General features: G+C 42.5%; 1 protein-coding gene across 1 annotated transcript; it reads left to right on the forward strand.

Annotated features, from left to right (window-relative positions):
* Positions 1 to 641: 641 nt before the first annotated feature.
* On the forward strand, positions 642 to 27,412 carry KANK1 (KN motif and ankyrin repeat domains 1). The gene is made up of 10 exons (XM_054397226.1): positions 642 to 2,880; positions 12,355 to 12,573; positions 13,384 to 13,492; positions 14,740 to 14,949; positions 16,863 to 16,950; positions 19,702 to 19,921; positions 22,641 to 22,783; positions 23,310 to 23,510; positions 26,418 to 26,516; positions 27,153 to 27,412. The coding sequence occupies exons 1-10, from the start codon at positions 657 to 659 to the stop codon at positions 27,213 to 27,215; spliced, it is 3,576 nt and encodes a 1,191-aa protein (XP_054253201.1). The 5' UTR covers positions 642 to 656; the 3' UTR covers positions 27,216 to 27,412.
* The last annotated feature ends 544 nt before the right edge of the window (positions 27,413 to 27,956 follow it).

Consider the following 27,956-nt stretch of genomic DNA (forward strand, 5'->3'; position numbering starts at 1 on the left):
ACTTCTCAGCACTTGAAAACCTACCGATTAACTTTTTAAAAGTTAATTGGGATTTAGTGTTGTTGAGGGTCAGTCAGTGGAAAGCTGGGCTGCTCACTGAGCTGCAGCAGCAGTTTCTGCCTCCAGCATGCTGTAAGCACTGGTCCTTCTGGGCTTGTGTTTTAGAGCATAGTTTACTGAGACATAGTTTCTTTTCCAGTGCTGATTTGGTTTCTTCTTTTCCAGAAAAAGAGGAAGTCGTTATAAATGGAGAAGATGAAAAAGAACGGAAAGACCCCTATTTTGTGGAAACACCTTACGGCTACCAGCTAGACTTAGATTTTCTGAAGTACGTGGATGATATACAAAAGGGGAATACCATTAAGAAACTAAACATCCCAAAGAAGAGGAAACCTTCATCAGCCTCCGTGGGTACCAAGAATTCTGGTGGCCAGTTCAGTAGCTGGACCTCTACAGAGTCTCTGTCTTCATCAAATAGTGATGAGAACAAGCAGTCTTGTGTGGCAGCAAGGAGCCAAGTAGCCCCATCCATTTCTGCTAGACCCTCGGTTTCCTTTGAAACATCTCCTTCCTACTTAATCATCCCTGAGACTAAGCAGCTTCCTCCCCCCTCCCCCCAGCCTCCTCGGCACAACCTCCATGTAACAAAAACCCTCATGGAAACACGGAGGCGACTCGAGCAGGAGAAGATGATGCATGTCACACCTGGCGATGTTCGCAGGCCTCGGCTTTCCAGCTTTGGAGGCATGGGTTCCACAAGCTCTCTCCCCTCTTTTGTGGGATCTGGTGGGTACAGTCACACGTCTCAGCAGCTGCAGAATGGATATCAGGGGAACAGTGACTACGGCGCCTGCTTCAGCTCCTCCTTGGGCAGTTCTATTCGTCACAGCCCCATGAGCTCAGGAATATCCACACCAATCACCAATGTCAGCCCAGTGCATCTGCAGCACATCAGGGAGCAAATGGCAGTTGCCCTCAAGCGTCTCAAAGAGCTGGAGGAGCAGGTCAAGACCATTCCTGTGTTGCAGGTCAAAATTTCAGTGTTACAGGAAGAGAAGAGGCACATGATGGCTGAACTCAAAAACCAGAGGAAAGCCACTTCAAATGATACGTACGGTTTCAGAAAGCGATCCTACAGTGCAGGAAATGCAGAGCACTGGGAACACATGTCTCAGGTGAGAAGAGGTGGAGAACTGTATATAGATTGTGAGGAAGAGATAGCGACCATAGAGCAGAGCTCTCAGAGGATAGAGGAGTTTAGGCAGCTGACTGCTGAGATGCAAGCCCTGGAGAAAAAAATCCAGGATAGCAACTATGAAAGTCCAGCAAACCTCCGGGTGAACAGAGAAGGCCTGACAAGAGAAGCCCGATCTGTTGCTGTAGGTGCTGATGAGAACATGAATGATGTGGTTATATACAACAGATCTGCAAGGCAATACAAAGAAGTAGCTGTGGGGACAGAGAAAGAAATGAGAGAGTCTGGGGTTGGTGTGACTGAAGCCATGCTTGGCTTGTCTACAGAGACTGAGAAAGAGATAGAGCTTCAGCAGCAAACCATTGAAGCCCTTAAGGAGAAGATTTACAGACTAGAGGTTCAGTTAAAGGAAACAACCCATGACAGGGAAATGACCAAATTAAAACAGGAGCTGCAGGCGGCTGGATCTAGGAAAAAAATGGATAAAGCTGTGATGGCTCAGCCCTGCGTAGTCAGCAGGATGGTGGAGGCTCGCATACAAACAAGAGACCAAATGGTGGGAGACCACGTGGATGTCATTGATTCCTCAGTGGGAAACCACCTGCAGATGAGCAGCATTGGCACCTCCTGCAGACCTGCCATGCAGAGCACAGCTGTGGGCCCTGAGCTGCTAATGAGCCAGTGGCTGGTGAAGGAGAAGGCAGAGGTGCAAGACCAGGGCACGGGGTGGTCCATTGAGCTGCAAGATAAGGCAGTGGGCACAGAGATGAGCATCTGTGAGACAGGCATCAACACAGAGGAGCCTGCAGTTGTGCCGAGCCAAAGCTGGACAGCACAGGCAGCCATAGCTGCGAGGTCTGTGGGCTGTGGGGATTGCTCAGTAGATGTGGTGGTTTGTACCCCTAAGGAGAGCGTGTCCCGTGAAACCACCACAGAGGCTGTGTCAAGAGCAGAGGCAATGGTGATGGCTGTGCCTTCTATGGCTAGCCAGCAAACCAGCACTGCGTTGGAGATGGTGAACCAGTGCACCAGCACAGAGATGGCCTCCCTGGCAGACTGTGGGACAAACACTGCTCTGAGCAGCTGTGATAAACAGACCAACACAGAGAGTGTGGAGACACGGAGTGTGGCGGTAGGAGATGGCAGAGTGAAGGACATACAAGCGTCTGCTAAAACACGTTCAGTTGGAGTGGGCACCTTGCTCTCCAGCCACCCTATCTTTGAAAAGCCGTCTGCAATAAAAACCAAAGACTCTGCTGTTGGGCAGATAAGCATTCATGAAAACTACCTGGTTGGCCTTAAAATGAGAAGCATTGCCTGCGGTCCCCCTCCACTGCCAGTTGTGCCAGCTGGCACTAGGAGCATTGGTGTTGGTGGAGGGTCTGTGTGCGAGCAGATGAGTGACCTGTTGGAACCCCCTCTACCACCACCTGAGCTGAGGACGGGCTTGGATCACTACATTGAGCGTGTGCAGAAGCTGCTGCAGGAACAGCAGATGCTGCTTGCTGAAAATTACAGTGAATTGGCAGAAGCCTTTGGGGAACCCCACTCCCAGATTGGATCTCTCAATTCACAGCTCCTCAGCACCCTCACCTCCATCAACTCAGTCATGAAATATGCCAGCACAGAGGAACTGCGAAGCCTGGACCTTCAGAAGCAGTGCACAGAGAGGAGCACTTCATCAGGTAAGCCTGGCATCTGGGCACACACTTGGTCCACAGCTTGCCAGAGCCACAGATCAGTTACCTTCTAGGTTCTCACTTAGCCTCTCACTGGGAGAAAATGATGAAACAAAACGTAGCACTGTTGCTGGATGTGCCTGTTGGGTATTCTGTTCAGCCTACCACTGGTAACTGAAAGAAACAAAGGTAGTTCTATCTCTTCCAGTCCAGCAGACTTTGAAGGGCTTAATAATGATGATGGCTCTGGCCATTCAAGAGGGATACCTAAAAATGTGCAGGGTTTGACTGTCACACAAAATGTTGATTCCATCTTTTGACTGTAACAGTATTCGAGGTAATGCCTGTGGGTTTGGAATTTCATCCATTCTTTAAACTTAGTATGCCCTTCGTAGAAACTGCAGTGCCAGATTTGAAACAGGGCTGAAAGTCATATTCAACATCTGTATCAAACAAAGTTGTTTCCACAGATGTTTTCCTAGATTTTGTAGTGTTCTTTCCATCGCCTTTGTTCCTTGTGCCTGTCAGCCAGAAAGCTGTAGGGTGCTTTCCCTGTTTCAGCAGGGCTCATTGCTTTGTAATAGGCAGCTCCACAGTGCTTCACAGAAACCACATCTTGCAACTTCTCTGTTTCAGTAAATGTTTGTCCTAATCCCTAATTACAGCCTCATGTTTGAAAGGCATAAGCTGTAATTACTGCTGCAGGTTTTGGTGCCACTCAGGAAAGGCAAGAATTGAGATTTAAATACTCCTTGCATTTTATTTATTCACTTTATACAATTAATTTGAGGGATTTCTTTATTCCCTGGGGTAAAGTTGCTTACATTTTTATTATTTGTGGGTGTCTAATAGTCTAGTTTAAAACAGCCTTTCTGACACCTTATTGGTAAATCCAACCACATTACTATTAAATTTATAAACATTGGCTTACTGGAGAACCAATATGTAATGCCTAGCAGTGACTTGTTAGATAGCTTCTTCTTGGCCCTGCTGTACAGTGACTGAAACAAGAAGTTAAGGAAATGGGGAAAAAACCCCACTTAAGTAAATACCATTTAATATCAACATAATATTCCATGCTTATGTGTTGCTGTGTAAAGCTCTCACAGCTTATTTAGGGTCTTAAAATTTCCCTATTTTTGATAAATGGCAGCTTGATAAATCTGATGTGTTCTGTGCTAAATGGAACCATCCATTAAATGAGCTGAAGTAAAACTTTCAGCATTTATGTAGCAGCAAAAGAAACGTACCATATCCTCTGCATACATGCAATATGATACTGTATGCTCAGCAATATTATCTTTCTTGTATGCACTTCTTATTTTGGGCTTCTTACAAGTAATGATAGTATAATAAGAGTATCTAGCAGACATTAGAAATGTCCTTGAAATCAGTGAGTCTGAATTTTTTACTATCTGCAAATCCTCAGTTCTTCTCCTTGCTTTTACTGCAGAGTATCAAATGTGTAGTCTAGAGACTAGACACAAGTGGAGCAATGGATTGTGTTTTACACATATTCAGATTTCATATTGTTGATAAAATTATTTTAGAATTACTTTAACTTGTAATGATGTTATCTTTAGCTGTGGATACTGAGTGTAAAATCGCTTTATATCTAGTCCTTGACGAGAACTACATGCCAGGACTGCGTAGATTAATCAAGTTCGAGCTGTAACAGTTTAGACCCATGGAGAACTGGATTGGGAATGCGATTATAAACCTGAAATGTTTCTCCTTCTCTTTCTGTTAATTTCAGAAATGCTGTCATATGTTACTTTATTCAGTAGAATTTCTGCTGAAGGTAACCCTAACTTAAGGCTTTTTTCTTTTTTTGCCTTTTTTTTCTTTTAATCTTTTAGTATCTCATCATAGCTTGTCCTCAGTCCTCTGGAGGTAGCTTTTCAGGTGTCTTGAGTGCAAACTCAACCAACACCCCTTTCTCCAGGCCTAGCATCAGAGCCTGCTTTCATTAAAGCTTGCATAAATACAAAGGGTCCTACACAGCACTTAGTCTGATTTGGTTAAACAATCAAATCTAATTTATTGTAAGAAGCATGACCTCATAAGCCTCTGTTTCTTAGAAAAACAGGCTGAAAATAAAGGCAGAAATGTCTGGTTTCAGATTAGCAGTGTCATCTTTACTGTTTTATTCAAAGAGCATTCTTAGGAAGCACCTCTTAAAGGCCAGGTCCATTTATGGCAAAAATAATTAATCTGCCTTTGAGGTGTACCTTGAAGATGTACCAGCTTGCTATCTATGTTAAAGGGTTAGTGGGCATAGTGCTCTGATAGCTGAGGTACAGCATCAGTCAGATTATTGGTTTTCCAATTCTTGCTTCATGTTACTGCTTGGGAGGCAGGAGGGTGCAGTTAGGGGCATCTGTGATCCCACAGGACCTGATACAGTTTATGGCAGAAGATGGAGGTGGAGGCATAAAGCCGGATGGGTGGGGTCTGGCTCTGCAGCTGGCACCCTTAGATGCAAACCTCTGAAATGGTCTCTGAACTGGGTCAATTAGCAATTAGCATGTTGCTTCTTGCAAAACAAACACCTTTGCTTCCGTAACTAAGTAACTCCTAATAACATATGCACTGTCTTTCAAAAGGCCTAGTGGCATCCGGGAAATAAAACCCGCTGGCTAGTCAAGATGATTTCCACTGTCCAGAATTATGCTAGCCAGGCTTGGCACCTTGCCTATGTCCAGCTGCATCGTGTGGATGTGCATGACAAACTGATGGTAACTGGTCATTATTCTTAGACCAGACAGCAGATAGTACGATTAAGAGGGGCAAGTGCATTCAGGCTCTGGATATTATCACAGAATTTGAGAAGTTTCAGGAAGTTACCTTTGAATTCATAGGTAATGTGTTCTGCAAAGTATCAACCAGAAGCCTAATGTCACTCCAAGAAATTTTAATTACATGGACTTTTCACAAGTCTTGTATACAGAAGTTTTTCACAGGCAGGGAGTTTGCAGGGGTGGTATTTAAAACCAACTGCTCTGCTGTTGCCTTGAGAAATTACCTGAGCATATCTGACCTGAAAATGCGTGGTTATTTTGCCCAAGTGATCTTTGGAGTATCAGTTTTGTGGTTGCTTTTTGGAGCAGGCCTGACTGAGTACACCAGTGGAAACATTACACTAATCATCCCATGTAAGGAAGCAACTTCTTGAATTGAGTTGAGGGGAGTGAAATGAAGTGGGAAGGAAGTGGTCTTGGAAAGTCGTGGGGGTTTGGAAAACATGTGCCATCTGGTGAAAGATCTATCAAGATTTTCAACTGTAGCTTTCACCCAGAGCTGGAGAGACAGGCTAAAGGATAATAGAAAGACCAAAGGAATGATGGTGGTATGAGAAGACTCTGTTTGTCCAAAGCTGGTCTTTAGGACTTATTTTGTAGACATGGTTATCTCTCTCGTGTCATCATTCATAATGCAAAACAAGCATGGAATTGGAGAAAGCTGTTTTCTCTTTACGGCTCATCTGTTTGTCAAACTTTGTAGGCTTTTTATCTCCAGGACTGTAGCTTGATGTGTTGGTAGTCCCACTCTTGGTAGCATGGATCATGTTAGTATAGTTGAAAACTTGAGACTTGCCTGAGGCTTGAAAGCCAGTGCTCACATGTTGGTGGACCCTGTAGAGTTGTGAGCTGCTACAAATTGCACTGATTAGCTACATTTGTGCAAGTGAATGAGGCCCTCAGCTTCAGCTGTGCTACAGGTGTATGCCTTATTCACCAAGTGAAGCTTCTGGACATACGTGCTTGTTTCAGTCTGTTTTCTGGGGACACAATGGTTGACATACCTGAAGCATTTTTCATCTTCCTCGGCAGGTAGTGCATGATTAAAAAAAATGGTCATGCAGATGGTCCCACCTGTGTGCCAGATGAGTGCTGTTTATTCACACGTGTCTGGCTGGCATCCCTAAGAACATAGTGCCTCCTCTGCACTGTCATATGGCAGGGTGATACCTACTGATCTGCTAGGTGTGACAATATAGAAAGCTTAAATGCCTATATTGTTTGAAAATGATAGTGACCACCTCTATATTAGAGGCTGAGACATTTAGCAGGTTTGGTGTTTGTTTTTTTTATGTTTTAAATACCCACATGGTTATACCAGAAGAGGAGATCTGCTTAGTAATTGTCCCATAAAGACATTATTTAAATTAGACCTCTTTAAAGAGGTTTGATGTACCTTGCCTTGTCATATGCTAACACAAGCTAATTACTACTATCATTATTAAAAATAGATTATTTGCTTTCATTCTGTAACAGCACTACATGGGGTGTTTGAATCTGAAAGCTGTGCCATGGTGTAAATAATTCTTTTCTTTCAGATCTGTTGCTGTGCAGAGAGAGGCAACCTCCAGTCTGTTAGCATATCTCTTAGAGTGACTTTGGTGAAATCCTAGTTCCCTCCCCATGCTGTGCCACAGGGACATGAAGTTCAGGCACTGAGCTTTCTTCAGAGCTCAGCTCCCATAGTACCAGCCACATCTGTGAATATTTAATATCATGAAATTCCCATTTTTCCAAGGAAGTGTTGTCATATTTCAGCAACAATGAAGCATCATCTGAGGAGATCAACTCTTTATAAATGAGAAAGAAAGAAGAGCAGAAATTATCTTCCTGCTGTGTCCAGCATCATGAGATGCTTTGATCCACCACTCATCAAGGAAATCAAAGTGGGCTTTCACTGAGCTTCACACATGGTCATCTTTAGAAAAGAGAGGATTTTATAAATAAGATTATTAGCAGCTTCACAGAAGTGTAATTTTTTGTGTTCAGTCTTGTTCAGTTAGAGGAATTGGTTTTGACTTCCAGTTTCAACAGAGTGGCCTCACAAGCTAGTTTGGGGATGGAAAGCAGCTTCTCAACACAAATAAAATGGCTAAAGCAAGAGTGAAAAAGAAGTTGAGGCTGTTCCTGCAATCCTATTAAAGGAGCTGTCCTATTAGAAGGAGAATTTTCCCTGGAGCCAACCATTTCCCCTGGCAGTTGAAACATTTACCTACACTTGTGCCCCAAGGGAACCTGGATTTTGACAGTTTATCATATAAAAAGTTCATGTGTGGCAATTTTTGTTCCGAAACTTTCAAGTCACTGACTTTTAATCTGGAATGGCTCGAAACTACCTTTTAAAATGAAAATGTGCTTAGTATTCTGAAGGTAACACATTTATCAGGGAGATAGGTTAATATCAATTGTTGTAAATGTTTAAACAAACATGTTTGCTTATCTCTGCCTTTTTGCTTACCTTAGTAGAATGGATTTTATCTTCAATAGTTCTGATGTGTAGACCAACTGGAAAGTGTGTTAAAAATTATTTATATGAAAAAAACAACAACTTTTTTTAAGGATAAAGCAGATTAGTAAGACTAAAGACCACTGGAGAAGACTTTGGATTTTTAATATGGAATAGCTTTGTAGGGAGCTTGTTGCTACTGTGAAGAAATCATGCAGTATGAAAGAGAAGTATTTCCTTGCTGGAAATACGCTGCAGACATTTACACACTGCCTTTAACAGAGAGTGTATGTCTGTTATTAACATACTGTGCAAATAAATGCTTGCAGTGATCAACAGGTTAAAAATAAAATCTCTGTGCAGCTATCACATAGGCAACAAGCTCATACCCTTTTTTTTAGCTGGAAGCCTGTGATGTTCCAGCCAGAGAGCTAGGTTCTCATCCAGTTGGTATTTAGTTCCTCTGGGCTCGATTACACTTCTTTTCATTTCCAGTGGTGTAAAAGTACTGTCGAGCTAAATCATTTTTATAGTAATACTTGTGTTTGCTTCCACTAGACTGAGTGGAATTTTTCAAAAGCAGGTAAAGGCCAGACTTTGGTTATTGTGAGTTAAGTACAGATTTGGGGGAAAATACTGTTTAAAACTCACCCAGTGAGTAAGCTGGACCAGCTTACTACAAGACTACTCATGCTCTCATAACAAAGGGAAGGTCTGCACTTAGGAGGAGAACTGGCATCTTTTTAACAATACACCACCACAGTGCCAGAAATGTCATGGGTCCTCTAATGCAGATGTGTAGTAGTTTTGCAGTGACCCTGGTTTGAATGGGTGACAATTATATAAGAAGCACATTTAGGGGGGAGGAGTTTCCTTCTAAAAAATCAAACTGAGATGCTCTTGTTCCCTCAGATCACTGGAGCTAAAGAATGCTTCAGTCACTTGCTGTCCAAAATTGATGAGAGTAGCTTTCTGCATAAGGGCATATGAACAGTTAAGGTCTGCAAGTTTTTTGGTTTTTCTGACTAGTCTGCTTCTGAATTACTTGTGGACTTTTCCAAGATCACCTACTGTATTTGAGAATACACATGGAAATTCCTGGCAGCTCCATGCCGTGGTTAGCTATGTTCTATCAGTACTTAAAAACTTCTGTCAAGTTTGCATTATTTGCCTACAACAGTAAACAAAGAAAGATCATCAGGGAGAGTCTACCTGGTGCCTCTGTCTGGAGGCAGAGGCTGGCTAAGTGTTGATTCTCTTGGCTCAGTTACTGTCAGTATTGTGCACCACAACCTGGTATCACTGAGGACTCTCTGCTAGCATATTTGAGTCTGAGTGAGGTGAGATGAGAGTCTGTTTTAAGGTCTTTTCAGACTGGTGGTGATCTTCAGCCAAGGTTTAATTTCCACACTTGAGAAACATGACCAGCCCTAACAGCAACCCTACAGCCTCTGTGGAGGAAGAAGGAACTTGACTTCTTCAACTCTTTGGTCTGGCCAGCAGCTGATTAATCTGCTTAAGTATTGGGTAGCACTGACCTTCTTCCTTCATCCATTTTTCCAAGTGATGTGCATTAGGTTGCTGGTCTGCAAGCATTGTTACGTTGGTTGTATTGTAAAGGTGAAGGCCTAAGATCTAATGTTAAATGCCTGCAGTATTAATGCTCATGTTTGGCCCAAAGCTGTCTTTCCCTGAACTTTGGGCACTGAACATGTGGCAAGTGTAGGCCTCTAACAGCTGTGTTGGGCAAATGTATGTACTGGACAGCTTATCTAGTGCAAGCTTACTTGTGTGCTTGTCCTTATGCCTTGATATCATCCTCTCTTGTCAGGAGCTGGGGCCAAGCAGGACAGCTTCATTTGAAGGCATGGACAACATGCGTCAGATTCTGAACTCAGTATGTCTCAGTGTGGCTTCTTAGCCACTGAGAGCTGAACCAGAAGAAGGAACATACTGAGATCTTACTGCATTGCTGGCAGGTTTAGCCACCAGAGACACTTTGAGGCAGGGGAGAAAAGTCTGATACTGCCTTTCTCTCCATCCTACCCTGCAGCAGCTTCTCAAGTTGTGCCTCAGGGTAGAAAGGAGACACCTGAGGAAGTTCAGACTCTTTGGGGAGCTGAGCATTGCTGAGGCAGCATGATGGGGCATACCAGAATGCCATAAGTTCATGTCAAGTTCTGCCCTGACATTACTTTCAGCTCTGGCATGCACAAGCCCACCTGTGTCCACAGGACATGCTGCACTTGTCACCACCGCCTTTAGAGGAGGACTGTGACACCTATCAGAGGTCAGAGAGACTTCAGCTGTCAGCAAACTCAGTAGCTTCAGAGGCTCTGAATATCTGCTGCTTCATAACAGGTTTCCTCCCTCCCTCCCTGTGTCCTCAGTAGGGAAGTTAGAGCAGAAGTGACCTGGTAAAACCAGTTAAGGCAGCCACCACCAGCTACATTTGGAAGCAGTTGCTTCATTTGGTACTCTTTAATTGTAGCTGTCACCACTCCAAGCAAGCAGAGGGAGAGGCAGTTTCCTTGTTTTTCAGCTAAGGGAGTTTAAAAATCATTGGTTTTGCCTTGGCACTCTGTTGCCTTGGCACTCCTCCTTGGCTGGCAGATGAGGGGTGGTGCTCGCTGTTAGAAAGAGACCCAAGTGAAGGCAGTCATTGCTGTGAAACAAGGAGAGGTTGGGGAGCAAGGGCAGGACTTCCCTCTTGATTTCCATGGGTGGCCATTTCATTCTGAGTGTGTGGGCACAACTCTAGAGGGTTTGCTCCTGCACAGGAGGCAGTGGGGTGGATTCTAACTTCACCTTCTGGTTCCCTGAGAAGGCAGAAGCTTTTTGGCTATACCTGCAGTGACATGCCTGTCAATGCCCTTACACTTGCCCAATCCCACAGGCAGCTTCTCTCTGTAGTTTGAAGCAGCTATAAGCAGTGGTGGAAGTGGGCAATGGATCTGGCTGCTGTAGAAGGTGCCTTGGAAATGCATGTGAGGTGTGCCTCAACTGGGAACTTGAAAATTTGTATGGGAATAGGAGCAAGGAGGAGGAAGCTGCTGGGAAGTGACAGCGTTTGGAAAAATCACCTTCATTATGTCTTTTGTTATAAGGAGGGAAAAAAAAAAAGTAGAGTTGAAGAAAGGAGGGGGAAAGATGGTCTGCCAAGAGCAGTAAAGATACCAGCTGTATTTCTGAATGTGAATAGTTGACATGTGCCTTACTAAACTATGTTAGCATCCTGTGCAGTACCCTCCACCCATTTGTTTGAGTAGGGAGGCTATGACTCTAACTCTTGATAAATACAAACAAAAATACTGTAGAGTGGTTGAAGCGAGAAGAAAGAAATGACAGTGTTTAAAGTGAGTTAAGCTTTTTTTTTCCTTGCAGTGCTAGCACAATCGCTTAAGGAGGAATGTGTGTGTGAAAACCCAGTGTGTTCTTGTGTTCTACAGACAAAAGCATTTATGCAGCTTTGTAGAGCAATTGTAATAGCATAGCTGGAGGAATTCCAGGAGAGTCTGTGAAAGTCTGTGCATAATTAGCATTGCCTTTTCAACACAAAAAGCAGAAAAAACAAGTGGATGCTAGCATATTAGGAAAAAATTTAAAATAGCAACTGAAAAATTTGGAATTTTATTTAAATACAACTACTGGCTCAGTAAAATCTGTCAAAAAAGAAGGAAATGCAGTGAGTGGGAGTTTATTGCCGTTGTCTTAGTGACTGTAAAGTATGTAACAGTGACATTCTGGCAAAAATGAAAGTTTACTGAAAAGTTTCTGCTTTCATGGAAAATACCATTTCTTTTTAAAAATGGCAGATGAAGAGAGGATGCTGTTCCTGCAGAAGGAATCTGCAGAGCCTGTGAACTTGTGCTCTTCAGGCATATCAACAAGAAGCAGCTCAGCAAGTCTACTCTGAGGGTCACTGTATATACCAAAAGAGAAGGAAAAGGAAGAACCATTCCTTTCATCCATTGTAAAGCCAATATCTTTACAGTTTTTCCTTGTTGTGTGCTTTCCTGCAAAGAAAACCTCACAGCTATTATTTCTTATTTTCTGAAATGTATCACACCATTTTCCTATTGGATCCTCAGGAAACAGTACTGTAAAGCAGAAGTGTTGCCCAGGTTTTTTTCAGTTTTTGTTGGTTTTTTTTCCCCCTGTTGATCACAGTATTGATGGAAATATTTTGGTCTGATTTTGGTCTGACATAATGTCTACTGTCTACCCTAGCAGGTGCTACTTTGGAGTACATCCCTCATGGCCAGCTTGCAAATGTCCACTTATCTTCAAATATGCGAACGCTGAAATTGGAGCAGGACACTGTGCCTCCTCCAGAGGAGAGGAAGGCTGCTCTGGTGGAAGCTGTTCAGGGAAGGAAGTCTTTTTCTTCTCAGGACAAAACTCTCACTCCAATTAACCTGACAGATGACCAGCTTGCCTCTGGCCTCTATGGTAATAACTAGCTCACATTCACCTTTCATCATGTTGATGAAGTCCGATTATGAAATACAGTTTAAAGGAGGTTTTCATGGTTCATGAACAAGGGAAAGATGCAGATATGGAGAAAGTTGTAGCGTGAGACCCTGTGTCTGCAGACAGTGGTTAGCTTTTAAATGGCATATTTATGGCATATTTAAATGGCAGTGACATGCTCTTTAGTGTCTTACTAAGGAAAAATACTGAGAGAGAAAGGGTTAATGAAATCCATTTTAAAAAAACCTTTAGTTTGTATGAATGTTTTACCTGTCTTATGCTTGGAGATTGGATTAAAAGTTGTTTCAGTGAATACTAAAATCTGAAAGACCCGTCTAGATTGAACCTCCCCATCCTGTTAAGTGAGTTACTATTAAATGTCCTCTCTCTGCTATGCTGGCAGTGAGTTACTGTCATCTGACAGCAAGAATGAAGAGTTTCTTAAGAGAGCAGAGTAATTTACTCCAATATTAGAAGTCTTTCACAAATAGTAAAGAAAAGAAAACACAACAAAACACAAGTTTTCTAAAGCATCCTAAAGTTTAGCAGCATGTTGGAAGGTGGGAAAGTTAATTAGTTTCCTTTTTCTAGAATTGAGTTTGGAAGTGGTATATAATTCCAATGTGCATCCCACACCATGACTGTGTGTATAAAAAGGTTAGAAATCCAAGCTTCAGTTGGATTAAATTAAACAGAAAGCTGTTTGTTTCCTTTGAAAAACTGTCTAAAGCTGTCAGAACTGGATACGCATTTGTACTGATACCTGTGCTTGGTCTCCATTTTCAACAGTGTGTACTAGTAATGAAAACACACTCAAATCTATCATGAAGAAAAGGGATGGGAAGAAGGATTTGAACAACACCAAGAAGAACCTACAGTTTGTGGGCATTAATGGCGGGTAAGAAACCTGTCTCCAAAAACAACCTATCATTGTAGCGCTTCTGCGGTGAGAAGGAAAGGAGAAGCCCAGGACTGCACACATAGCTTTGGGCTGTCCTTCAGGCTGAGGTGTATCTGCTGAGTTTAGGGGTTCAAGGGAAGAACAAAGCAGCTGAGCTCATCTTAATCTTCTGTGGACCTTTTGTACTTGTAAGTCATACATGGCATCAATTTCAAGTACCTTTAGGTCAGTTTGCTGTGAAATTTAACATGGGGGAGATGAAACAAACTCCAAGAAACATGGGAACATTTCTCAGGCAATATTTTAATAGGGAAAGCTTTGTCTTTGACAGCTGACAGCACAATGTTGTGCTGTTGAACAATGCAGCAGGAGATGACATTGCCTAAGAATTAACTCATCTGGCTAGATGAATACAGAAACTTTAATACACAAATGCAGAAAACATTACGGAAAGTTAACTTCTTCAAAAATATTACTTACCCTTGCAGAATGTTGCAGAAGACTTTAACAGTTTCACCAGGTTGTTTTATACAGCTTTTCCAGTCCTTTTGTCAGAGAAGTTTTTCTTTAGTACAAATGACTTTTGCAGTGTAGAGCTTAAATACTGCAGTTGGTTAATTTCATATATATATATTGACTAAAAGTATTATTACTTTTAGTACTAAATAATACTAATAATACTAAAAGTATTATTACTTTTAGAAGGGGAATGTTATCACTGATAAATCACCATTGTATCTTAGAAGAACAGGCTTAGTATGTCAATTCCTCAACTGCTGAGGTTGGTGAGATAAGACAGTACAGTAGAATCAGCATTACAATTGACCACATTGCTTATATTTCACCTAAAATATCAAAATGTTCTGGATTTTCTCAAGGAAAAATGTTAACATTGTGGTTGCTGTCTTTAGATAGGATTTTTATCTTCTCTACATGTATCTGCCTATTAAGGCAACAACAGAATTTACTCTGAACAATGTAATTTCACTCTGGGGCTAAGGCAAGATCTGACAAAGTGTTAAGACTTCTGTTTAAAAAAGCTTATTCTTCCATTACACACTGTGCACATAATTGTTACTGTCAGTTGTCAGCAGCACTGAGTTCAGTGAGTAGAAAAGATCTCTGAGGAGAAAACAGGAGGACTAAGCCTTCACAAGACAATTTTTCAACTTGCATCAGCACAGGCAGATACTGACCACAATTGAATGCACTGAGCAAGCACTCCTGCCTGTTATCCCTTTTAGGTATGAGACGACATCGAGCGATGACTCCAGCTCTGAGGAGAGCTCTTCCTCAGATTCGGAGGACGAGTGTGAGGGCCATGAATACCCCCACAGCCAGCACATGGAGGAAGGGCAGCCCACGCCCCATGCTCCGGAGGTCTGTGTCGTGGGGGCAGAGAAGGACAGCACACCTCCGGAGTGTGAGGCTGAGGAAGTGGAAATCAGAGAGAGGTAGGCTGCAGTCCTTCTCTGGAGCACCTCTGAGGGCATTACTCCTGCCTCCTTGCATAAAGTGAGCTGCAGGCTGTGCCCCTGCTGGTGAAGAGTGCCAGCCCCATTGCTGCTCAACCATTGCCAGCTTCCATCCTTTCCGAGTGGGTAACCAGAGACAGTTTTGTGGCAAAAGCAACTGTGTATGAGCAGGGAGAAGCTGTTAGAGGGTGTCCTTTGCAGCAGGTTTAAATGGTCCATTTTTCGTGAGACCTGTGCAGCTGCCCCTAGGCAGAGGCACTTTTTGGGGAGAAAACAATGCCCTGTTGACAGCCTAATCTGTAAAACATTAAGTAAGCAAACAAATGAGTCTAGAACCATATGCACCAGGTCAGTAGCCTTCTGAGAGTGCATCTTGCATTTGCACTTTCCCCAGCATCTCAGCCATGGCTGGTACTGCTTGATAAGATGGTGGGGTATAGCAGCAAGAAGATCATCTGACTCTGGGGTCATATACTTCATATGAGATCATAGCTATAACATGTTTTAAGGCTGCTGTCAAGCACTTGTTCAGCATTTCATGTCAAGTTACTTTTCAGATTGATGGTAATGAGCTGTGTAAGGTAGCAACTGAAAGGCAAGGCTTTCTTTTTTTTAAGGACATGAGAAGCAGTAGTGTGGTGAGTTTCCATTGATATTGATTAGTGAATGGAAAGGAATTGTAAACATAGAGAGTGAAGGGATATTTTATAGATACCAGGTTTGTTTACAAGAGTGCTAGCTTGGAAAATTACCTAGGTGGAATAACAACAATAAAAGAGCTAAGACCAAATTAATGTATCATGGTTCACTGAAGATGTAGCTTACCATCAAACTTACCTGTAAATAAACTGCAAAGTAAAAGAGATGCAGGAATTAATAATTAAGAGCTACTTGTAGGCCTTGGAGCTGTGAGTTTTGATGTGCTCTGTGCTTTATTTTTACAGTACTGTATGATAGCCTGTTATTTTATAGGTCACATAAAAAGATGGGTGATTTCTTAAAGGAGCTTTCTAATTTATATTTATACTTATCAAGGTGTGATTGTAAATAGGACCATCTGGACAGCTTAGATTTCCACTTGCACTTCTGTGCAAGCTGGCTGTCCTGGCGATGCTCTTCAAGGGGAGGAGGCAATGTGAATGACATGGTCCATGTGATGGGGGAGCATATCCTTGTTCTGGAAGTACCAGCAGCCAGCTGGTATCCCTGAAACGCTCAGTTGCTTACCTTATACACATGGGTGTGTTAGCCTCTCCACTTCCTGGGAGCGTTTTCCTAGAAAATTGCCATTATACCCTGTGAGAGAGTATAGGCAGAGGTGATTGGCCACAGGCTGGTGTGCCATGTGGCACAGGCCTTACTTTGAACTGTTCCCTGAGTTTTGAAATTTGTGAAAGAAAGAGGGCAGGAGTGAAAACATGAAGGGGGGACTGGATGGAATTTTTCAAGGCTGGTTCCAGTGAACAGTAGCTGGAAGGGGGGCAGTGCCTGTGGCCTTTTCTGCTGGTATTTCCGTCACAGCTACTGGCCCTTCTTGTTTATAAAGTAATCAAAGCACAGAGTATATCAGACACGCTCCACAGTCGTATAGCAGTAGGTGAGAAATTCCACTAGAAAGGTTGGTAAGTGTGAAGCACAGAAGTGATGCATACTGCTCCTCCTGCATACATCTGGGAAGCACATTTTTCCTCCTCACAGAGGTCCACAGCCCCATCAGCAGCTCCACTTGCCATGGAGCGAGTCCCTGTGGAGAGAAGCTGCCAAGAGCAGCTTCCACATTGCGGCAACACATGACTTGCCTGGAAACATTCATTCCCACATGGCTTTCAGAAAGAAAATGTTTTGTCTAGAGTAGAATTGAAACCTGCTGTGTATTCTGCTGTCTCCCTCAGATACGAACTCAGTGAAAAGATGCTTTCTGCCTGCCACCTGCTGAGAAGTAACATTGATGACCCCAAGGCATTGACCAGCAAAGATGTGGTAAGCGATGCAGGGCAGAGTTCCCTTGAGCTGCAACAGAAAAACTTCTGGGAGAGATAACTTCTGGCTTTACAGGGCCTGCAATGAATGGCTAGTGAGGAGAGGATTTCTTCCTCCCTGGAAGAGTCACAAGAAACTTTTTCATCAGGAGACTTTTGTCCAGGGAATGTGCTTGTGCTCTGTATGCTGGGGTATTATCATCCTAAAGCACGCACATGAAAACATTAATATAAAAGTGCAGTTCTGACACATCCATGCAACTTATCAGTGCAGCAAGGAGTAAGGAAGATTCATTGTTGATACTCAGTCTCAAGAAAGAAGGTTGTATTTGCTTTCTACAGAAAGTGCCTATATGTCTAATACAGGACTTGCCTATGCTGCTTTGTGAGGGACGGTCTGAAAGCAAAGGAATGCTGCTGAAATTGGATTTTGCATTTGTTACGGTTGTGGAGTGGTGTAAAAGGCAACAATACAGTACTAGTCTCCTCTACAATGGAGTATTTACAGCTTCTTAAAGACAATAATATTGTCTGTGTCCCATTCTGACACATATTTTGAAAGGTTTTTTAATACGTTTGTGACAGGTCATTTTTAATCCTGTCATCAGTCCTTCAGGAATAGTTTAGGCATTTAAAAGACCAATACTTCAGGCCCAGCTGGAGTTGAAAGTGTCAAAATATGTCATAACCAGCTGATAATCTCTGCCCTAGAAGAGTAATTTGAATATACATGTTTCTTTCTTGTGCTTAAAATATTCACCAGCACAAATGGTGCTTTGTAGCTGGGACCTGCAGACTAAACAGCAATTGTTCTCTGTCTGTCTGCTAATAAAGAAGTCTTGTCCAAAAAGGGTAATCTTCAGTATAGCTAGGGATCTGTATAAATTTTCCCACCCACTTCCAACATACTCAGCTCTTGTAGCTGCTGTTTATGCCGGAAAGAACAGTGAACTGCTCTTTTTTGGGATGTGATGGATTACTTGAATGAAAGAAGTGTGCCGTTTACTTAATAATGCATGTCAGACTGTGACTGTGAAAATAATTTCTTAGTGGTACTTTGCAATCAATAGCACTGGGGGAAAAAAAGTCTCTTTTATGTTTCAACTCTATGATCATAATATATGTGATCTCTTAACCTAAAGGGTTGGACCTTGTAATTTTTTATTATAGTAGTAGTTACTTGGAATATTTTGTATATATAATACCATATATATCTGTAGTACTGATGTGTGTAGAATATTCTCCCTTTACCAGACACACGCCCTCTATGTTAGCCCGAGAGGTTAGAGAAGCATGGTTAGGGCCTTCTCTTCAAAACAGTTCTTGAATTTACCTGCTGCCTTGTGGGGGGCTCCTTCCAGGTTAGAGAGAACTCATGGCTGGCAGGAACTGCTGGAGCCTTCTTGGCTCACAGCGAGATCTGCATTGTCTATGTTCTCCTGACAGTTACCTAGCCTGAAAGGCTCCTACTCTTCCACCCTCAGTCCGTACCAGTGGGAAAATTTATCCTGAATGTCTAGACTGCATCTTCTCATTGCAGCTAAAATCCCTTACTGCTGCAGCCAGCCATCCTGCAGGTGAAGAACCAGTTCTTTTTCTCACTTGCAGCAGCCTTTTGCACTGTGAAAATGTTACATGCTTCCTTTCCCAGCCCTCCCTTCAGCAGAACATCTCTGGTCCTTCCTGTCAGCCCCCTAGGTCAGCCTTTCTTCCCTTCTAATCCTTCTCACTGCTCACCTTTGAAACTGTTTCAGCTGAAGTTTTCATGTCATTCAGTGGTCAAGGTAGAAGAGCTGTTGCCTTCACAGTGCTAGGCTGACAGGAGTGGGACTGCATCACATGCCATGCAAACTATGAATCTCTCTATTGACCCCAAAACACTATTTGCATTCTCATTACAGTATGATGGGAGACCTAATAGCAGCCCTCCAGTACCTGAAGGGGGCCTACAGGAAGGATGGAGAGAGACTCTTTACCAAAGGCCTACAGTGACAGGACGAGGGGCAATGGCTTTAATGTGGAGAAGAGATTTAGATTGGATGTTAGGAACAGGTTCTTTACTATGAGGGTGGTGGAACACTGGAATGGGTCACCCAGAGACATGGTTGAGGCCCCTTGCCTGGAAATGTTCAAGGTGAGGCTCAACGAGACCCTGGGCAGCCTGGTCTAGTTGGGGGTGTCCTTACTGACTGCAGGGAGGTTGGACTGGATGACCTTTGGAGGTCCCTTCCAGCCCAGACCATTCTATGATGTTGTTGACTGAGGTTCAGCTTGCGATCCTCTGTAATGCACAGCTCTTCTGAAAAACTGATGTCCACCCAGTTCTCCTATGCTTCGTGCATTTGATAATTCATGCCTCAGGACTGGGCCTTAGCACTGACTTAGCATGCTGTTGTGCTCTCAGTCTTGGGTTCATCAATGATTTATAAACTTAGTTTAGAAATGGTTTATTCCAGGTCTTTCTTTGTATTCACCAGTATTTGGTACCCATTAATTCTGGTAGTAATCTCATCGTCAAACTCTGTGCCCTCAGAGGTGAACCATTCTTGAAAATCAGGTGAAATAAAAGGAGGTAAACAGTTGGTGTTTTGAAGAGCGGTGTAGTCTGAGGGGAAGCTGAGCTACATCTTGGGTTGAATACTTCCCACATCTGACTGAAAAATGCTTGACTTCCTGCATAGTTGACTTGTGGGATGGGAAGCCTTTTAAATAGATTGCCCATAACTAATTTTTTCTGTCTTGGTTTTGACAGAGGTTTTGTTTAAATACCATCCAGCATGAGTGGTTTCGTGTCTCAAGTCAGAAGTCAGCTGTCCCTGAAATGGTTGGAGATTACATAGCTGCCTTTGAAGAGATTTCTCCCGCTGTCCTCAGACATATCATCAATATGGCAGATGGAAATGGAAACACAGCTCTGCATTACAGTGTCTCCCATTCTAACTTTGAAATTGTAAAACTTCTTCTGGATGCAAGTAGGTCGACTTACTTCCATATTTTCTTTTAATTATATGTGGGGTTTGCAGTCTGCAGGAATGAAGTTCTTGATGGTCAAGTTCAGGCCTCCTCCAGCAGCTGTTTTTAGGTGTTAAGTTACATGGTGGCTCACTTGAGTAGTCTAAAATCCTTGCTTCTAGTGCTAGCTTTGGAGATGATAAAGATGGCTCTTGAAGAAGTTTCAAAAATACTGAAATTATATACCAAGTTGACCAGGGTTTGGGACAGATAGCAGAACGCTGACTCTTGGACTGTGCTGGTGGAAGAAGATGTATGCAGGTGTAAATATCCACATTACACACTCAAACTAGTCTAGCTTTATCTTAATACAGCAGAACAGCTTTTTCTGGCCAGCACATTGACATGTCTATGCTGCTCTCCTGAGAACCTGGCACAATATGGCATTCTGCCATACAGGAGCATTTTTCTGATCCATGAGCAATGCCATGACGCTTAATTTAGTTGCTTTTGTTCTTTCTTCATTCTCTGTCTCCCCTTGCAACACAATCAGAGATGGTAGGGGCAGAGGGAAAACTCCAGAGTGCCTGTTCTTCACATGCACTAAGTCAGAAGGCAACTAGCAGAAAGTGTCACAGGTTGGAGCTGGCCCCAGGCAGGATGAGATCTGTTTAAGCCTAGTTTTGCTCCCTGACTGAAGTTTCTTTCTTTAAACTAGTTACAAAACCTGTCATAGTTGGTGAAATTAACGAGGCAAACAACACAGAGTGTAAGCCTAGTAGTATTTATAAATCAAGAAGGGTAGCAGTAGGTAAACAAGAATATCAGTGATACAAATCTCAGCGTTGTTAACCCAGCACGTGTCACACATGCAGACTTCCTCAAGCAGGAAAACAAGTGCTTTTGCTCTGATCCTGTGGAAGGCAGCCTGTTGGGAAGAGTGAGTCACGGTGGGAGAATTCAGGGAGTGTCAGGAGCACAGTGAAATGCAGCAGGCTATCTCTGCAGCAGGACTGTGGGAGGAAACTGCCCCTGCAGTTCCATGGGTACCTCAAGGTAGCCTGTGCTCATGCTACTGATGGGTAGCATGAGTAGCAACTCCTCTGTTGCTGGAAGTCAGGACTTTTGCTGTTGACAGTAGCTGGTGTATTTCTATGAACACAGCAGGTTTTAACTGTAAAATCCAACAATGGTGCCTAGTGCCATGTAGTAGGACACTGCACTATGCCTGCCCTTAGAAAATATTTGCAAACAAGCAGATTCCTTCAGGTTTCATAACATCTTCTCTGGACCATGTTTAAATATCCACTACTGTCAGCTTTGCAATGTGATTATATTACAGACAGATTCTTGGTTCAAGAACTCTGTGTGTGTGTTTTTGGTGGGAAGAGGAGGTGTGACAATACTTGGTATCACCATGCAGTGGTATCAAGAGGAAAAATAAGAAAAACACCTCAGCTTCTTAGCCATACAGAAAGGCAGCTAAAATGTGACCTCAGAAAACATACCTCTGCTGAAGTAGTCTAGTCAGGGTAGGAGATCATTGCTTCCAATAATTATTCATTACTCAGAAAACAGTAGCAAAGTCCAATGTTCTGTGGCTTCCCAGATGTGACTTCTGAAAGTTAAGGTTGGGCTATTGGTTTTATAAGGTAGCAGAGGTGTTATCTACTGAACATGAAAACGTGGATTTTCTTACAACTGCACTTGTATTGCTTACACAATGTTCTTTTACATTAAAACAAAGCAAAACAAACCCTCACCTCCCTGCCCCTCCCCCCCCCCAAAAAAAAAAAAAATGAAATCACCCCAAAACCCCCTTGGGCAGTCAATATGAAGTATTTCCTGAAACATTTTTGCTTGTTATCCATGGTACTATTTAACCCTAAGTCTAGCAAAAGAGTTTATTTAAGTCAGAGTTGTTGCTTTCCAATACAGTGAGTGCATTGAAAGCCCTGCTGCCTGGTAAATTAATAAGCTCTCCTGGATTTCAGCAGAATTTTAGGAACAGAAACAGACTGAAGGTTAGAACTAAACAAAGAGGAGAGAACTCCTGCCAGTTGCTAGCATTTACTCAGAGGACTTGACTGTACTTTTCCCAGAGTACTTTTTTTCACAGTCAAATATTCCATAGAGCTGGAAACAGTTTTAAATTGAAAGGTTCTTTCTGCAGCTCCAAAACATGTTGAAATACACTTGCAGATCTTTAGAACAACACTAATTACAGGAAGATGTTTGTGCTGAGGGAAAAAACAGCTTTTCCACTGACGGTGTTGCTGGGCTGGTTTTGTCTTGCAGTATGCATCCCCTCAGGAAAGGAGCTTAAAAACTCTCCTGGTGGTATTTTTGAGGTTCAGAACCAATGATGGTCATGTCGAATTTCAGACCACTTGCTTTTTCAAAAGGAAAAAAACAACCAAACAAAACAAAACCACACACCAAAACAAAATAAAAAAACCAAGAACATAAAAAAGCCCAAAGCCTAAGTGATGACATATAAAATTACTTTATGCTCTCCCTTGTGTTGCACACATAGTAGAAAATAATCCTTTTCTTTCTCAGGCTCAAGAGCACCCCTGTTTAATTTTTTCTTCATCACTTTCTCTTGAATTGCTTCCATGATGAGAGCAATTGCTGCCTTTTTATAGGCCATTCAACTAACAGTTTATTCAGTTCATTAGCACAATCGCTGCTTTTTGGGTTTCTGCTTTCCAAATAAATTATCTCATCCCTCTGCAGATGTCTGTAATGTAAATCATCAGAACAAGGCTGGCTATACTCCCATCATGCTTGCTGCACTTGCAGCTGTGGAAGCAGAGAAGGATATGAAGATAGTAGAGGAACTGTTCAGCTATGGGGACGTGAATGCTAAAGCCAGCCAGGTCAGTCAAATGGTTCACAAGATACTATTTCCACTCCCATGTCTTTTTATCTTTCCTTCCACACTCCTATCCCTGCTCCACCAGTTCAGCTTTGGCACTCATTCCTTTTCACCCTTTGTGGTCTTTGATGTTTGTGTGTATGTTTTTGATTGCCATGTATAAAATGAAGCTCTGGAAGACAGTTGAGCCTCAGGTCTGAATCTCTTATGAAAATGAAGATTGAATATTATATGAAAGAACCATTACTGAATTTTGGGAGGCATCCTTGGAAAGAGCATCATTTAGCTCCTTGCTGTCTGCATGTCTGGAAATTGATCTGCTGTCTTCCATTAATTTAATAAATAGCTATGTGAGTGTGGGATATAGCATGTAAAAAAAGTATTTAAATAATGGCAAGCAGAGAGTGTTGTATAAAATAACAACCTGTTTTTTCCCCCAGAAGCAACATAGTGCTCATAAAGTGAGTGTGCATGCTCTGTCACTGATTGCCTGTATAGTTATTTGGGTTTTCCTTCTTTCCATGCAGGCTGGTCAGACTGCACTGATGCTAGCTGTGAGTCACGGTCGGATAGACATGGTCAAAGCTTTACTGGCCTGTGGTGCAGATGTCAATATCCAGGATGATGAGGGCTCTACAGCTCTGATGTGTGCTAGTGAACATGGACATGTAGAGATTGTCAAACTTCTGCTGGCTCAGCCTGGGTGTAATGGCACCCTGGAAGACAATGTGAGTTGCTTTTCCAGTAGTACTTCATCAGATAGCTTCTCCACTCTGGAATGGTTTTTCTAATTTTTTGGTTTTGATACAATGGAGAGGTGCTAAAATAGGCTTATACGAATCTCTGACTCACAGCACCAAAGCACCACATGCATGAGTCCTCTGCTTAGGGGTAGCAAGTGCTGTGATTATTTGGCTTTTCTAAAGAATAGACCTATCCAGTAGCGTTTTTTATGGTTAGCTGTAGGTGTGCAGTGGCCAGAACAGAAAAAAAAAAAATATTTGCTAGGTCGTGGTAAAAGATCTTCCCTTCACACATTCCTTTGTCCTTTCCCAGGAGCCTTCTAGCTTTTAGCTAGGACCTTATCTGGTGACTTAACAGCCTTGATGTATTGCTTTTTTGAGTCTGTGGCAAACATCAACCCTACAGCGCTCTTCACCTGTTCGCACAGTATCTACATCATGACTTTTGAGAGTGCAGGTTTGGTTTCAGTTGTGAAGTTATATTGTCATCACAATACACAGATACAGGCTGTGACTTCAGTGCAAAGTGTCACACTCACATATCTCTTGTTTGCAAGGATCATTGCATCCTACCCTGTCAGAAGGCTATCTGATTTGTAGACTTTTCAAGCTTGAAAACGATGACTTAGCTGGTTCTTGCCAGAGGTGTGCTCCCATTAGCAACATCACGTCTTGTGGACATTTCCATTTTTCAAATGGGTTTACCCACTCAGCACTGACAAGGAGCCTGGGTTTGACATTTGGGAGGGCAGTGGATGGTTATTTGTTGGGGCTGTTCTAGAGAGGCAGAGACAACATTTCTGTTCATTCACTCACCTGCTACAGTACCCAGCTCACTTGCCCAGTGGTGCCAGATGTGTGTAACAGCTGGTCTGAGGGGGAAATGCAGGGCCTCAATGTTACAAACTATTTGGGAGGCAATCTAGGTTACTGCAGCCTGCAAACTGTTACCACTATTAATCACCCAGTCAATAATATAAGTCTTTATGTGGACATGACACAACTATTTTTGTAGGCAGTTTGATGTTGTTTCCCAAGCACAGTTCACAGAGTCACAGAATCTCAGAGGTTAAGGGTTGGAAGGACCTCGACAGATCATCTAGTCCAACCCCCCTGCCAGAGCAGGATCACCTAGACCAGATCACACAGGAGCGCATCCAGGCAGGTCTTGAATATCTCCAGAGAGGAAGACTCCACAACCCCCTTGGGCAGCCTGTTCCAGTGTTCTGTCACCCTTACAGGGAAAAAAAATGTTTCCTCATGTTTCCACGGAACTTCCTATGTCTCAACTTCCATCCATTGCCCCTCGTCCTGTCATTGGGCTTCACCCAGAAGAGCCTGGCTCCATCCTCTTGGCACTCACCCTTTACACACTTATAAACCTTAATGAGGTCACCCCTTAGTCTCTTCTCCAAGCTAAAGAGCCCAGGCACAGTTTGTCTGCTGTTTATTAATTTCATAATGAGTTTATCTGTGCTGTGAGATTATGAAATTTTTAGCATTCCCCTAGCAATTCTGAATGTGACAAAGATGCTTTTCCAGGCAGCATGATCAATAGTTAAAATTCATCCTGCTGATGTGTGGCCACTCTGACAAAGATTCAGTGTGTCTCTTTGAGACTTTGGCTTTTCCTGGTGCTGGCTGTGGAGTATTTGTTGTGCTTTTATAATGCACTATATTGTACTGCAGTGGACAGCTCTTCTAGCTCCCTCTGCTTAGGACAAACAGATTTATGTGTAATTGCTCCCTGTAGCCTCATAAGAAAACCTTCCATTTGGAAGCTGTCCATTGTGTCCTATGATGGAAAAAGGGTTTACAGTTTCCTTAAACTGGTGCTGACCTCTCTAATATCAGTGCTATGGTAGTGGCTGGAAAATGTGCTCCATTCAGAGAGTCAACATGAGAGGCAGTCCCTATGAGAGGGCATTTCAAATACTGGCTTTATTGTGGAAACTAGTGTGCAGAAGAGCCAAAAGTTAGGCAGTGGACTAGTAAGCCACTGTGAGATTTACGCTGAAATTACAGCTGCCTGCCTTACAGTTTAAACACCATTGGAGAGCAGGGCATTGTAGCTATCTGATGTAGTGATTTCAGGAAGGGAAGGAAGCAAGAAAGGCAGAGGATGGGGATGGGTCAGCTTTATACAAGCACACCCTTCTGACAGCTCAGAGGTTCATATCACATGTTGTCTGACATCTACTTCTTCCTGCACCAAACCCAGTCTAAAGGGAAAACTGCAGGTCAATAAATTACTCTTTCAGCAAAAGCACTCTTTGCTTCTAGTGGCCTCAACGATTTTTGAAAGTGGTAATATCTTCTGAGATACTGAGGTGGCAGTATTTGACCAGGAAAGTCTATTTGTAGTTAGACTTCCATGAATGAGTGTCTAGAATTATAAACACAACTCCTCTTAGTCATAATGGGAGCTATAACACAGCAATTATTATTATTATTGTTATTATTCTAACACATCAATTATCATGATATTTGATTAGCATTTATCCCTCCCTTACCTTCTCTTCCTCTTCTCACTGACATTGTAGTTTCTTTAAGACAGCCCCATCTTCTGAAATCACTGTTCTTACACAGTAACATGTAACATGTAACATTCTTGTGACAATGGCATGCTCATTCTTCCCCAGCAATTATCAAATCTCCTCACTGAGAGAAATTACGAGGCCTCTGACAGTTGGACTGCCTCATAAAAAGCAGTGCAAGGCTTGTTGTTATGTAATTACAGTAAAAGAAATTAAAGGAGACTCTAACCCAACTGTCTGTCTGAGCAGTAGGGCCTCCACTTCCTAAGTTCCTTTCTCTGTGAGCTGATGTGGCTTCCAAGAGATCTGTTAGTGCACACAAGCACTAATCCTCTTATTTATTCCTTTCTTTCAGGATGGCAGCACAGCACTTTCAATAGCCCTGGAAGCTGGACATAAGGACATAGCAGTTCTCCTTTATGCCCATGTCAACTTTTCCAAAACCCAGTCACCGGTTAGTATACAACCTCTTCGCTTGCTGCTCCTGAACACAATAGTAAAACATGAACAAAAATTTAACTTTCCAGCAGCTGTACAGCAGTGCAGCCTGTGACATTTCGAGTTTATTCACAGGATAATTTTTATGCTGCTAAGTGGAATGTACATTTTTAAATACAGGTTGACTCAGAAGGCTGAAGGCTGGCTGAGGGATACCACCTCCTCCTTTTTATCCGAGGGTACAGATAGCTCACATAGCAGTGTTAACTGACTCTGGCTAGTGTGTGGAGGTGCTGTTGCATCACTGTAATGCTAATTATTGACCTGGTCACCAAAACAGCTGGTTTTGAACTTACAGCTGCCCTATGTCTTCTGGCAACTATCCACCTGCACTCTGAGCTCCAACTCACTCTCTTGATAAACTGCTGCTAAGCATTTCACTGTCTAAAGAACATGCACTCTCAGTTAGTAAGCTTCATGATAGCTGGCATTGTTTGTCCTGATTTTTTTAACTTTTTAATAAATAATAAAGAAAAAGACGAGAAAGATTAATCTGTGGAGTTAAAAGCATGGGACTGAACAAAGTGCTGTGTTCTCATTTGGCTGTCTGGAATAATTTCCCTTTGATTAATCGTTCTTTCTTCTTTTCTAGGGCACTCCTAGGCTTAGCAGAAGGACATCTCCTGCTCCCACCCACAGAGCCACATTTGAGTAGTAGTGCATGAATATCTGTAAAAATCTCTATGCCATCTTTAAGCTGCTAAATGTTACTGTTTTACTGAGACAGATACTGAATGTAATTGTCTTGTGCCTGAGCTCACCAGCAAAGTGAAAGCAGCGACTAGTGCTAAAGATAGAAAACTGTAAACTTGAAGCAAGCATATATTAAAGTAGTGCTCAGCTGAGAACTGTAGCCAGAGCTATTCTTTTTTGCTCACCTCATCTTTCCATACATCCTGTTTTTCTTTGCTATAGATTGTCCTTTCCTATGTTATGTGCAGCATCAGACTTCTAAAACTATCCATGCCAGGGTGTCCCAGTGGCTTGTTTTCAATCATTCTAAAACATATATTTACTGTACCAAGATGTTATCACAGTAACCTTTCCATAAATTTCATTCCAATGTGATTTTGATGTTATTAATTACTTCGAGATTTAGAAGCTGCAGGTGCTTACATAGTTCAGCTCCGTGGATCTTGAGCTGGTGGGTGAATAGGTAGGTATTGGGGATAGAGCCTCTTGTCAGGTCTGAAGTTCACTAAAATAAGTTGTTGCTAATTGGGGATAACGTGTAAGTTTTTATATGAAAGATACTAGTATCTATAAAATTAACTCGGACAGTATTTTCAACATTTTATACTCCTTAATAATTAAAAACCACATGAAGAATTACATGTCCTGTTACCACATTTTTATTAACCGTGTCAGTCCATAAACTCCATACGTGTTTATTGGA

This window comes from Indicator indicator, chromosome Z (assembly GCF_027791375.1).
Source record: "Indicator indicator isolate 239-I01 chromosome Z, UM_Iind_1.1, whole genome shotgun sequence".
Classification (NCBI taxonomy): Eukaryota; Metazoa; Chordata; class Aves; order Piciformes; family Indicatoridae; genus Indicator; species Indicator indicator.